General features: G+C 31.4%; 1 protein-coding gene across 1 annotated transcript; it reads right to left on the bottom strand.

Moving 5' to 3' along the window:
* Nucleotides 1–668: 668 nt before the first annotated feature.
* On the bottom strand, nt 669–12,359 carry LOC134231215 (uncharacterized). The gene is made up of 4 exons (XM_062713146.1): nt 12,326–12,359; nt 8,702–8,851; nt 3,669–3,842; nt 669–996 (listed from the first exon to the last, which is right to left on the bottom strand). The coding sequence occupies exons 1-4, from the start codon at nt 12,357–12,359 to the stop codon at nt 782–784; spliced, it is 573 nt and encodes a 190-aa protein (XP_062569130.1). The 3' UTR covers nt 669–781.
* Between the last annotated feature and the right edge of the window lie 1,673 nt (nt 12,360–14,032).

Here is a 14,032-nt window from a genome sequence, read left to right as displayed (position 1 = left end):
TTTTTAAATAAAATGTTTAAATAAAATATTCTGAAAAAAAAAAACAAATATTTTATGCAATCTAGAAGGGCATTTGTAAAGCAGAATATGCAATAGAAAATTAGATAACATTAATTGATTATATAAAAAGTACAATCAAATTCCATCATAACATATATTTATATTGCGTAAATCACAACAACTTTTGCATGATAAATATACGATAATATCTGAATTTGATATTCATTAAACTCGTTTATGAAATCTTTAAAAAAGTTTAACTTCCAGGAAACAATTATTTTTTAAGCATTCCGGAATATATATTTTGAAAATTCAGCATTGATGCTGAAATTTTCTGAGAAAAAAAGTCCCATCTGCATGTATCTATTGACCAATGTTTTTCCCTCCCGAGGGAATATTATTTTAAGCTTGTCTTATAATGAAATTCTTGCAGCATACGGAATAAGGTAATTATATCTACTTTCTGAATTTTTAATTCCTTGAATAAGGAATATTATATCCTGTTTCCTTAAATGAATTCTTTTCGGTCAGATTTATATTCATGAAGACCATGTATTTAAAGTTTTTAAAATTATTTATTCTGGTGGAAGTGTAAATGGAGTTTTAATGTCTTTCTTGTATATTATGATCTCTCGTGTTATTCATTTTTTTCCACACATGTAGTGATATTGGATGAACATCCCCGCTTACTGGAAATTAGGAAATACACGATATATTTCACACATAAAGTGATATTGGGTGTACATCCCAGCTTACTGGAAACTAAGAAATACACGATTATTTAACACATAAAGTGATATTTATCCGTGGGATAGGCGTCTTGACATTTAAAGTCTAGGCTACTCATGGCCCTCATGTGAATTTTGCCCTCAAGGCCAGACAGACTAGCAAGACAGTGACCAGGCATCAGTGTACCATCGTGGAATCTCCATTGGGTGTTGTTCTCTTCTATTTCTTGAACCAAAACCTGGAACTGGCCATTACCTGTATATTGACCTAAATATAGAGAGCAGTATGTGTATTACTGTATATTGACCTAAAACAGTTGGCAGTACATGTATATGTATTACTGTGTTTTGACCTCAAAAAGAGGGCAGTATATGTATTATACAGTTATTGACTGGGTATGAGGGCAACATATGATTTGTTGGACCTGAAGGTGAAAATGTTGCCCGAGGCCTGCGGCCTCGGGCAACATTTTCACCTTCATGATCAGGTCCAACAAAATATATGTTGCCCGAATCCCAGTCTCTAACTGTTTTGTTATACCCTTCACTGCTCACTTAAGATTGATCAATTTAATCAATACACGCTGTATTATCAATTATTTTATATGGAAAATTATGGCTTCTTCAGTAAATATAAAACATCAAGCTGAGAAAGAACAAAATCAATTATATACCTATTGTATCACAAAAATTATTTATCACTAAACATACTCTTACCTTCTTCCTTACCTTGCTGTTAGCAACAACTCTTGTAGCTCCTAACTCGGTTATTTCCGCGTCTCCGATATTGAACGATGATTAATTACTTGTAACGTAACAGACGATTGACGTTGCGGTCTAACATTCTTATGTAAGACCGGTCAATAGTGAAATTGTTAGAACGCTGTAATAAACAATTCTTTTGTTGGACTTTTTATAAGTAATTTATATATAGAATGATATTTATAAGGGTATAACATTACTGTATATTGACCTAAAACAGAGGGCATTATATGTATTACGTAATACAGTGAAAACTGTCTAACCCGACACCTATGTAATCCGTCATACTGTTACAATGTAATTCCGTCGTCAAATTGTTTTCCAATTTTACTCATTTAAATGTTATTTTACACTATTCAATCCGCACACTGTCTATTCCGACACAAAATTCGTCTCCCAGTGCATACATGTCGGATTAGACAGGTTTCATTCGCAGCACTGTTAAGGCTTACTATGAGAAATCAACGGAAAATAGAAGTGCAAAAACGGGATTTTTTTAAAAACTGAATTTATTTTTATTCAGTTGTTTTATTATCACAGAACTTAAATACTTATGGAAATAGCATAGTATAACCTACTCCGTACTGTATAAAGTTTGGTCTCATCGATGGACAGTCACGTGCTGAATGCATAGTACGTGTACTGATTGTACATGTAGGTCATTAACAAATTTCAATATCGCAAGGGCATACCCTATTTGAAATTAAAAATTCAAGCTATTAATTTTTTCCGTATACTTTGTGCTTTTTGGAAAGTGCTGCTGCTTTGAATAGAATTTACGTTTTAATAGTTAAAATTTCAAGTAAATAGCTCCACGTCGAAATATGTTTGATTTTTACCAAATATTTTGTGTACTTATAAAGTCACCCTCTCAGTTTAAAGAAAGCAGCAGCACTTTTCAAGTTAATGAACATATTCTTTATTTCTGTTTAAAAAAATGGTTAAGATTTATTTAGTGTATACCCTTGCAAAAGAACGATTTAATGAGGCACCTCGATGAAAATTTTACCTAACCTGAACATAAAAACGCAACAAAATTATTTAAATACATTCTCCCGGTAGTTAATGAATAATCGCACTAAACTAAGGATATACATTGGCATTAAAAGCCTAATTCAAAATCGGTAAATGACATTCTGTTTCATAATAAAACGCATTTTCAGTGTTTCCCTTAATCTGCCTCTCACAGCACATGAAATACGTCATTTCTAACAAAATGACGTCATGATAGACAAGTTCATCGAGATCAGTGATTTGTTTATAACCAGCTGTATTGGATTTAAGTAGCAACTTTTTAAAATGCATTGATAAGTATTATTGTTTTTATTATGCTAATGCAGTTTAAAGTTGCAAATTATTTCATTTTCTGGTATTATGAGGAAGACATAAAAGACATATTTTAATGTGACGTCACAGTAAACTTTTCCCATATAAATTAGGCTCTGCCTCCTTATTTCAACCTTAACAGTGCTGCGTTGTATGTTATCTAACTTAAGTGGAGATTTCATATAGTATTATAAGGAAAACAAGGTGTATTTTATTGTGAGTTGCGTTGATATATTTTTAAAAACTTAATCTAACTTAAAATCTTAAGTACGAATATTAAGCACGTGTAGTTTTTATGCGCCCGGATCGATAGATCCAGGGCGTTTATTGTTTTTGTCCTGTCTGTTTGTCTGTTTATCTGTTTGTCTGTTTGTCTCTCTGTTGTCATCTTTAACCTTCGCCATAACTTCTGAACCATAATAGATAGAGACCTCATATTTGGTATGCATACTCCACCAATAAAGTTCTTTCAAATGACATCAAGGTCAATGACCTTGTGACCTTGACTGTGACTATATGCGAAAAATAGTTTTTTCGACTTTTTGCCATAACCTTTGAACCATTGGAAATATTGACTTCATATTTGGTATGCATACTTCATTATCAAGTTCATTCGAATGACACCAAGGTCAATGAACTTGTGACCTTGACTGTGACCAATATGCTAAAAATAGCTTTTTCGAATTTTGTTGCCCCGGGCGCATAGTGTTTCACAAACACATCTTGTTCTAAAAACATTTTTTTTAATTGGGGATCATGATTCTAAAAATGGCAGATGGTTAAGATATATGAATAGTATCTGTCATAAAAAATTAGTATTGCAAATAAAAGAAAAACAAAAGTCATACCTACCCAAATAATATTTGAAAAAATCGTATTTCTCCAAAGTATCAATTTTGATGAGATCGCCGCCATTTTGTTTGCAGTGTGACGAGGCAATTGTGTACTTAGCTTTGATTGGTACATACAGTAGACAAATATCGATATAAGTGTGGTGGTATACGACATAGCCCGTTGGACATGTTGCTACAAAAGTTAAAATTTATGACACAATTTATGGTAAATATCTTTGTCAATTTGCTGGAACATTCCTGCTTAGAATCATATTTTAACTACATGTATCTATTATTTGGAATTGATTAGAGTTCAATAGAATAACAATTTATTTTTTTTAATTTTTAAAAGAAGTTCATAATAATTTTTACGAATATTTGAATGTACTTTTTTTTATCAAGATCTTTGTTACAAAATGTAATTGAAAAGATCTCTATTTTCATGGATAAAACAGAACTGTATTGGACTCATATTTTTGTTGCTACTTATAGGCTGATATTTATACTGCTTTCAAAACTGTTATTCTTAAGGTTATGACTAGATGGTACAACGTAGAAGAAGTCGAACATGAGTTATCGTTAATACTTACTATTACTGAATATTTACAATTCTGATGAGTAGTTAGCTAAATAATTTGAAAGGTTATTTTCTACATTACTCAACACACTGATATCTATTAAACTTTTAAATCTTACATGTATCAATTTTATTTATCTTAAAGCGCCAATGTGATGAGGTATAAATACAATACTTAGGAGCCTGATATTACTTGTTTAAAACAATACTTTCAAGCCTGGTATATATAATTATTCCGAGCCTTTTATATACACATGTACAATATTTACGAGACTGATATATAGGAAATTTTCAAGTTTAAATTTTAAATTGAAAAAATAAAAAAAAAATAACTATTTTTGATATAGACAACTCATTTCAGAAAATGAAAACAGTGCATCATTTTTTTTTACTTAAAAAATAATCTTTTTTTATTCATTAAGTTTTTTGCAAGTATTGTTCCTTCACATGATGTGCTAACGGACAAACATATTCCCATTGAATAAAATATGCAGCTCTTCATATTTTTAATTCATATTATAAAGTATCACACCATAACACAATTAGTTAACACGTGTAAAACGTGTGAATTGTGATGAAAAATTCAGTATATACATATATTTCCGAACTGAAAAACAGTAAACGTCACATAAACGTATGTGACAATCACTTTTGTATCAGGTTAGCTTTACGGCCTGTAACAATGATTTCCCATAGTTCTTTGTCGCTGCAAAAGTCACGTGATTTAAGTTGGCTGGGGCAAGTCCCGGGTGAGCTGCTGTGTGAGTACATGTTGTAACACGTATATTAGAGGGCATTCGAGTTTACTGCAGGGGCAGTTTATTTTGCAGTATGCAACGTACAGAACCTAAGTACTAACAAAGGGCATGGAGAGCAGACCGTGCGTTATGACGTCGGTGAAGTACGAGGACGTAGCTGAGTGAGCTTACGATCCAAATACAGTCAAGCTTTCTGAGGGTTATCATCGCCTTCTTACAAGTTCCGGGACTACAGCCCCAGAACCGATCATACGATTGATGTACCTGAGCTGAAACTTTTGGTGTTGATCGATATTCAGATAAATCGATCTGAAAGGAACTAGAACTTAGAGCTTGTGACTGTGGCAAACCTAGATATTTGGATCAACCACGTTACATTTGGTAGGAGCGGTAGTTGAGAACCTGTCTATCTCCAAATAACACTTAAGACAGTTCCAATTATAGAAATTTATTTACAAAATGAAAGAAAAAATATATTTAAATAATCACACTAACATTCACACGCACTTGCACACCTCTGTTTCACATATAGTTGTAAGAAAAAAATCAATAAACCTTATAACTTGAAAGACAGACTGACAGACTAAATGTTTCTTTATAAAATCATATCTGATTATGTTTTATATTGTTGCCCTGTAATGTTCACTTGCACAGTTCTTTATATCTAGGTTTGCCACAACCACAAGCACTAAGTTCTAGTTCCTTTCAGATCGACTTATCTGAATCTCGATCAACACCAGAAGTTTCAACTTAGGTACACCAATCGTCCGATCGCCTCTGCAGCTGTAGTCCCAGAACTTGTGGAAGGGCGATGATAACCCTCAGAAACGTCCTCGTTCTTCACCAACGTCATAACGCACAGTCTGCTCTCCGTGCCCTTTGTTACTACTAAGGTTCTGTACGTTGCATACTGCATGATATACGGCCCTTGCAGTAAACTCGAATGCCCTCTAATATACGTGTTACAACATGTACTCACACAGCAGCTCACCCGGGAATTGCCCCAGCCCATTTAAATCACGTGACTTTTGCAGCGACAAAGAACTATAGGAAATCATTGTTACAGGCGTAAAGCTAACCTGATACAAAAAGTGATTGTTACAACGCATTTCCTTAGCAGAATAAAACTTTCCTAAAATTTTGGAAATACATGAAAATCTTAATCACATATATTTACTTCAACATATACTGTAGATTCTTAATATACACGTGGAATTAATTATCGCGTAAAATCTCGAGAGGCAACAAGCGAAATAAAATTACTCGCTTTTATTCTTATTCTGCTGAAGTCTGTGTAAAATCTTTGGATCAATCGACCATTCGCGAATTATTATTCTCGCGATTTGACGTTGAAGAGCCAATTTGCGATAATAAGTACTCGCGAAAAATAAGGAATCTACAGAATAGCCTGAATCATGATATATAATGCTTACTAGCCTGATATATACAATACGTACGCGGCTGATAGGTACTCCATCCTGTGCTAATAACATCAATCCCAGGGTAGTCAGCACAACACAAAGACAGCTTGTCTTTGTCATTGTAGCTGAACATGTATGCCCATTGTTGACACTTCAAACAGGTGTAGAAACAGTGTAATTCTGCTTGAATAGGATAGAATTGCGCACATGACGTTGTAGGATAAACAACGACGCTAGCTTTAACTCCCTAACTAATAGCGTTCTGAATTGTCAACTTAAAAAGCGTATTAAGTGCCATAAATTGATAAAAGACCACTAGAATCATCGTAATGACTTTTCTTTGAAAAGTACTTTAAGAAAAAAACCAAACAAACATGAAATATGGTAAAAGATGAAATTAAGGAACAACCAGTCCGTCTTCTTAAATATTACTCTTATGTTTAATATTTCTGAACTTTGTATATACATAGTATTTATTTTGTATAATTTATTGATAGAAGCATTCATTTCAAAATTGTGCTCTCAAAAGCAGGATGAAAGAGATATATAAATAGATCGATTTCTCTTTTCTTTTAAGGCAAGCGATTTTTGATATGGATGAGATTGTCAATTTTATGAGAAAAAAGAAGTAGATATATTATAAAGCGTTCTACGGAAGTGTCCGTGATTTCAACTTTGATTTAAATAAAAAAAATTCTTAAGGCCTCTCTAAAAGTTCTTAAAGTCATAAAGAGAAAATAACTGGTAGTGTTTTAATGTTTTATACATGTAAACTAACTTTAACAACTTAAGCAAAACCTTTGCAGAGTTATTTTTTTCATCAATGCATCTCTGTCAATAATAACATCTGATTTCCTTAAATTAAAACATTGCTTTGACGTCATGCTTATTGTTCTTGCAGTCTAAAACATTACCCGTAATCGTCCGAGAATAATAATCAACAGTCCAATAATATATTTTCGGATGGCAGTAATACTCCAAAACGGACTGTATTCACAAAGCAGATCTGAAGTGAAATAAAAGATCAATATACCAAGAAACTAAAAAAAGTTGGGAAAAATTCAGGGAAGGCAATGCAGGTACATTTAGTTGCTACAAAATGGTTAATCCATGAAGAAGGTATAGCTGTCCTCAACTTAAACACTTTCATTCGACTTCTTGCAAAGTGTTTTTGATACAACCTTATAAATAATAGATTCTTATTACTCAGCATCTGATAAGGTTGCAGAGTCCACAAAGATATTTATAAGCATCAACAAGGACTTCTTATGTTGTATTGTTGTTGACAAGACGAGGTTGGAAAGACATCCGTTTTTTAAAGCATAGCTCTTCTGCATCACGATTTGAATCGTGATTTTAATCAGAAAACAGAGATAAACAAAAAGAAATCAAACTGTTTTTTTTTTATACATTATAGCGATTTCTTATAATTGTCTATCTGTTGTACTTTACTCTCTGATTAATTAACATTCCAAATAACTTGCACAAGCTTAGTTTACATTTAGGCCAGCATACTTAAAAACAAATCGTGTATTAACAATGTAAATCCTCCATACATGTACTTGATCTTTTTCTAACTCTTGTCTGTTTAAACAATTGATATCTAGAACTAAAGCAGGAATAGATGATAAAATATTTTAAGATCTTTAGTGTTTGAAAGGGCACTAAACAGTATCACGTTTCATTTAGGACAAAATGGAATACTGTGCAGACTGTCTGTTTGGCCATATGAAAATTGTTTAATTTTCATGTTATGTAAATGAAAATTAAAGAAACGTTATCTCTAAAGTGGTATCCATGACGATGATATAATGATAACATTCAACTGTTTTAAATGTCCTTTAAAAGCAAGTGGGTTGCTTAAAACCAATCTAACAAACAAACCCAACAAAGGACGTAGTAAATACAATTAAAAGAAACAAAGGTTCAAATTGCATGTAATGGATTACATCTAAATAATTTAGATAAAGTATTAATAAGAATAAAACTGGGTTTTTACGGTTTGCAGTAAACGTTATCATATATTTCGTTAAAATTACATTGGATTAAGGAACAGACAATTTTAAAGTTAATTTCATATAATATAATATATAATCAAATTCAGAGATTGAGATTGTGTCATTGCAAGAAAGTTTTTTTTATCTGTTTGCTAACTCACTAAAGTTGGTTTTGCTAGGGACACGAAGAGCAAAACCCAGTGTACCTTAATGGAAATGAGTAAATAAACGATATATTTCACACATGTAATGAAACTCATCGGATGCAGACGCATCATGACATGTGTAATCGTAATGACTATTGGCTCTCATGTGAATTTCACTCTCGCCGTTAGTCTCGCCAGCGAGACAAATACGAGACATCAAGGTGCCGTCGTGAAATTTCCATTGATTATTTTCCTCCATTCCCTGCACCCAGATCTCTGTTTTACCACTCAGTGTCAGTTGTCCTGGAACAAAAAGACGTAGAAGGTGTTAAAATAATTTAAAAATTAATATACTAGCATACATATTGAATAATGTAGGAGTTTTTTTTATAGTTTTTTTTTCTGGTTTTAACCGCTTTATTTCCATGTATGAAGCTACACATACCTATTCTAATAAACGAGGGGAATTCTACGTCTCAATATTTACCACTCCCCCATGCTCAGAATATTAAAGATAGTTTATTGTAAGACGTTTTAAGACAAAAGAAAACTTTCTCACTATGATGATTTAACTAGAAAGTTTGTTCAATATTGTTTACAATGTACTTAACTCATCTACGCTGGTAAAGTTAAATTTGTCTTATTTCTGAATAAAGCTCGATAAAAACGATAAATTCATAATTTCCCTTTAGATCACGTATACTATATCCCAGGCTTAGGGTAATGCTAATTGTAATGGTAATGCATTGCAATGCATTACAAAAAATCAAAGTGATGCTAGTAATGTGTAATGTCAAAAAATTTGCATTAAATGTAATGGTAATGTAATGCATTACTTCATAAAATTGAATGTAATGCTTGCATTACATAGCATTACAAAGCATTATTTTGTATGTATACCTATTTTAAGAAATCAAAATGGACATGGAAATTATTGCTAAGGTTATTCATTTATTTATTTTATTTTATTTTTTATCTATTTTTTTGTTGCAAATGATAAATATGAATGAAAAAAGTTAACCCATTTAAAAAAAATTTCTGAATGTTTTTAAATACACTTTATATTCTGTTGAAAGTACACTTACCTTACATTTTAAGTTATCAAACTTATCTTAAGTAAGATTTGATTTCAGAGTTATTATTACTTATTAAATTACTGTCCACTGTAAACTGATAATTGCCACCATTTGAATAGCTAGAGTGTCATCAAAACACACTATGCCTCTGGGTTATGTAACAATTAAACAGTGCATTGTTTGGAGAAGTGCTCCAAATTACCAGTCCCTTTTTTCATACAGTGTTTATAAAACATAAATTGAGCTGGTCTAGCTTGAACTGACCATGAAAAACCTATTGTACCAAAGAAAATAGAAGACATGCAGGCATTCTCTGCTTAGCGGAGCAAAATGTACAAACTATCTACCTTTTTTACAAGTTTGCCAATGCATTTATTTTTTTCATAAGGCACTAGATCAAAACAGCCTATGCTTTATTATAAGATATTTTAGGCAGGGGTTAAAGTGCCCCAAAAGTCAAATTGCTGTATTGCATCTATAATTACACAGAACGTGCATTTTGTATATGTTTTATATTACTGATAACTTAAAAGTTTGAACTTCTTATGAATGTAAGTTATTGACAGTGTAATATATTCAAGTACTTGAAATCAAATTTGAATTATCATTAACCATGTTTAGTTTTGAGGGGGGTGGATGCATGCTTACGAAAAAAATGCACAGTTTTGTATTTCTTTTTTAAAATCCTCCAAAAGTAATGGTAATAGTAATGCATTACTTTACTTAAGGAATGGTAATGTAATGCATTACTTTCAAAAAATAGTGTAATGGTAATAGTAATTTAATGCCTAATTGTTGAAGTAATGGTGATGTAATGCATTGTTGCAACCACTATTGAAATAACGACCACTATTGAAATACTTGTATCAATAGTGGTTGAAAGTGCATTTCAATAGCAAACATAGTTAGTAACCACTATTGAAATACAACCACTATTGAAATAATTCTATCAATAGTGGTTGAGAGCGTATTTCAAGAACAAACATAGATAATAACCACTATTGAAACACGACCACTATTGAAATAATTATTTCAATAGTGGGTGAGATTCATTTCAATAACAACATAGGTTGCAACCACTATTGAAATTATGTTCACTTTTGAAATAAAGATTTCAATATGGATTAAATTGTGGTTTTAGTTTTGCTTAATACTTTAGTAAGTATTATCTATCAAATATCAAAAAAATAATTATTTAAATCACTTTTGAAATTATCATTTCAATAACTATCTAAATCTTCATTTAAGGACAGATGATTCAAACAAAATATTGATGCCTGGATTGGTATATATTTTTTCGTCTGATTTCATTGAAAATGATGCAAATAATAAATTTCTAGAATATAAAGAAATTGTAACCGTTTTTTGATATTCAAAAATCTGCTAAAACTAAAACCATCCTTATTAATTTATACACTTTAATCATTAATCTATATATTTTTCACCCCAAATCCGATTTTTGTGAAATTTGGATAAAAAATTAAAAATTACGCGGTGAAACTTTTCTTTCAATACTGGTCGTATTTCAATATTGGTTGAAACCTATTGTTACATCTATCACATTGAAATGCACTCTTCACTATTAGATAATTATTTCAATAGTGCTACGATTTCAACAGTGGTTGAAACCTATGGTTATTATATTGAAATGCATTCTCTCTCACCATTGAAATAAATATTTATAAAGCGGTCGTATTTCAATAGTGGTTATAACCTATGCTTGTTTTGAAATACGCTCTCAACCACTTTTGATAGAATTATTTCAATAGTGGTTGTATTTCAATAGTGGTAACTAACTATGTTTGTTATTGAAATGCACTCTCAACCAATTTTGATATGATTATATCAATAGTGGTTGTATTTCAATAGTGGTTACTATGTTTGCTATTGAAATGCAGTCTCAACCTATATTGATATAATTATTTCAATATTGGTCGTATTTCAATAGTGGTTACTAACTATGTTTGCTATTAAAATGCACTCTCAACCACTACTGATATAATTATTTCAATAGTGGTCGTTATTTCAATAGTGGTTGCAACAATGCATTACTTTACAATGTAATTCGCCCCAAGCCTGCTATATCCATATTTTTGTTTCCAAGTTTTTGTCAAAAATAAAAATGAATTATATTGAATATAAATTTATGTGTATATTTTTGAAGATTTGTATTTTACGCTGAAATTTAGCAATGCTTTAAGTTTGCAAATACAAGCTAATTTTTACGTAACTGTCCTTAGATCAAATGTAGAAAGGCGTCTTTCATACAAATTGTCCGACATTTATTTCTGCATTGGATGACGGGTCATAGTAGCCTAGAAGCACGACACTCGCTACATGTTCCGGAGATCTATTTTCAATTTTCTACGCCGCCCTGTGAAAGAACTAACTTAAATGTAACTAGTAGACCCTTCAATCTCACGGCACCATACGTGAGGGAAAAACGAATCTATCGTATAAGAACTTAAAACTTCAAGTCTCGTGTCACTGAAGGCCTTCTCAAGAAAATTATTAATCATTGTTCAATTGCTATGAGTAACGAATAATGATTATAAATTTGATGCCATTCGCTAACATATAATGAAAGATATCCGGAATGGATGTAAAATAATAGAAAAATCATTTAGCAATAATACTGAGTTGTCTATGATTTTTTCTTCAGTTTACCCAATATCAAGAAAAAATGACAGGAGATGCTTACTCTTCCATGATACTTGATCCAAATCTCTTTTCATAGTTCTCAGAAATTGAATTGTTTATTTGGCATTTTTTTAGAATGATAACTATTCTTTATTTTCTCATTTTATTGATCTTTAAATTTATGTTTAAACTGTTTTAGGATCACAATTCTGCTGAATTGATCGGTTGATGATTGTACGTTCTATCCCTATACAAATATTACACTTTATCCCGCTTTAGACAAATTTGTCGATTACTGATTGGATAAAAGCGAATCACGTGACGCCCTGAAATTTTCCGTATTACGTCTCCGTTTCCGTATTACAGTGCTGTTATCCTATAAGTTGACAATTCTATCCTATCCTATCGTGAATCCTGCATCCACAATCCTATCCTGTGAATTCACTCTAATCCTATCCTATCCTATCCTGCAACTCTCAGTTTTTTAATATTTAGGAATTAATTTGACAAAACGAAAAAAAGGGAATTACCAGGAAAAAAAAAATCAGACATAGTTATGGTATTCGTTTAAATGTTATAAATTTTAATGAAAAAAAAGAATAATCGAGATCGGCATTCCATAATTCCCGACTCCCCGCACAAATTAAATTTTATTTAAAATATTAAAAATAAATGTTAACAAACAGGTCGTAATTACACGTGGACAAGTACTGATTGTGTGAACATATGTAAAGAAATTGGGCTACCAGAAGAATTAAAGAAAAAAATATATACTTAGTGTTTGAATTTTCCTACTAACAATGATCGGGAGAACCGGGATCGCGACTTGCGTCCGGCGTATTATGATTAATTAATTTTAAAAATCATAGGCCTATACGGTAAAAATGTTTAAGTATATGTTTCATGTATTTTTTTTTTCTAAACTGAACACCATGAAAATAACATGCATGTACATGTATCTATAGTCTAACTGTGCCTGCATAACAGGTTTTTCTGTATGCAATTCTCAAAAAGAAGATCTGACTAGACAATAAACCAAACAGACAAAGTCAAAATGTAGATCTAGAATATTTTGACTTTCACATATTAAACATTTTAAATGTGAAATTGTCTTATAATATCAAATATTAAATGTATGATTTTTTTTATTTAAATTCATAATTTATTCTTTTTTAAAATTTCAGTTCATCATCTGTCGTATGTGATATTTTTCAAACATGCAAAATATATAGTTGCTAAATAAAATTCAAGATGATCGAAATGTTTTTTTTTTTTTCATTTAACTTCAGTTTCTTCTCACTTTATGGTCAGCTCAGTGCCGTACAAATTATTTCAATTTCCTATTTTGTTTTATGTGTGAAAAGGTAATAATCTATGTTTAATAGAATATATTTTCTAAATTTGATATTGGTTGACAGATTGACAGTATATAAATATTGCATGTAGTTGAGTGTAACATTGTCAACCGAGGCGCAGCCGAGGTTGACAATGGTTTTCTGAGGGGGTGAAAATTTTTAATGTTACAATCAACTACATGCAATATTTATTATATTATACTGAATGTTTTATACAAATACATATTACAGTGAACCGTGTGCGCATAAATTTCGCGCAGTCACTATACTTTGTAATACCACCCGTCGTCAAGCAATGTTGACTGTTGCTACGCAGGAGGGCATGGCTTCATTATCAGCAGGTAGTAGTGTTTTTTATCAAATGTTTCTCGAAGAGTCAGATTCAAGTAATTTACATGAAAGTATAATATAAA

The sequence above is a fragment of the Saccostrea cucullata genome, unplaced genomic scaffold (assembly GCF_032062105.1).
Source record: "Saccostrea cucullata isolate Sc308-1 unplaced genomic scaffold, CSIRO_AGI_Scuc_v1 ctg13607, whole genome shotgun sequence".
Classification (NCBI taxonomy): Eukaryota; Metazoa; Mollusca; class Bivalvia; order Ostreida; family Ostreidae; genus Saccostrea; species Saccostrea cuccullata.
Note: the sequence above shows the minus strand (reverse complement) of the source record. Positions and strands in the feature narration are given on the sequence as shown.

Bases quoted from the DNA above. Each gene is read 5' to 3' on its own strand.
- LOC134231215 (XM_062713146.1), bottom strand. From the start codon at position 12,359: ATGAAAAGAGATTTGGATCAAGTATCATGGAAGA. The intron at 3,843-8,701 runs GTCATTACGATT...TAACTTTTGTAG, and splicing joins AATTCACATGAGAGCCAATA to CAACATGTCCAACGGGCTAT. The intron at 997-3,668 runs GTAGGTATGACT...CTCTATATTTAG, and splicing joins TTTTTTCAAATATTATTTGG to GTCAATATACAGGTAATGGC.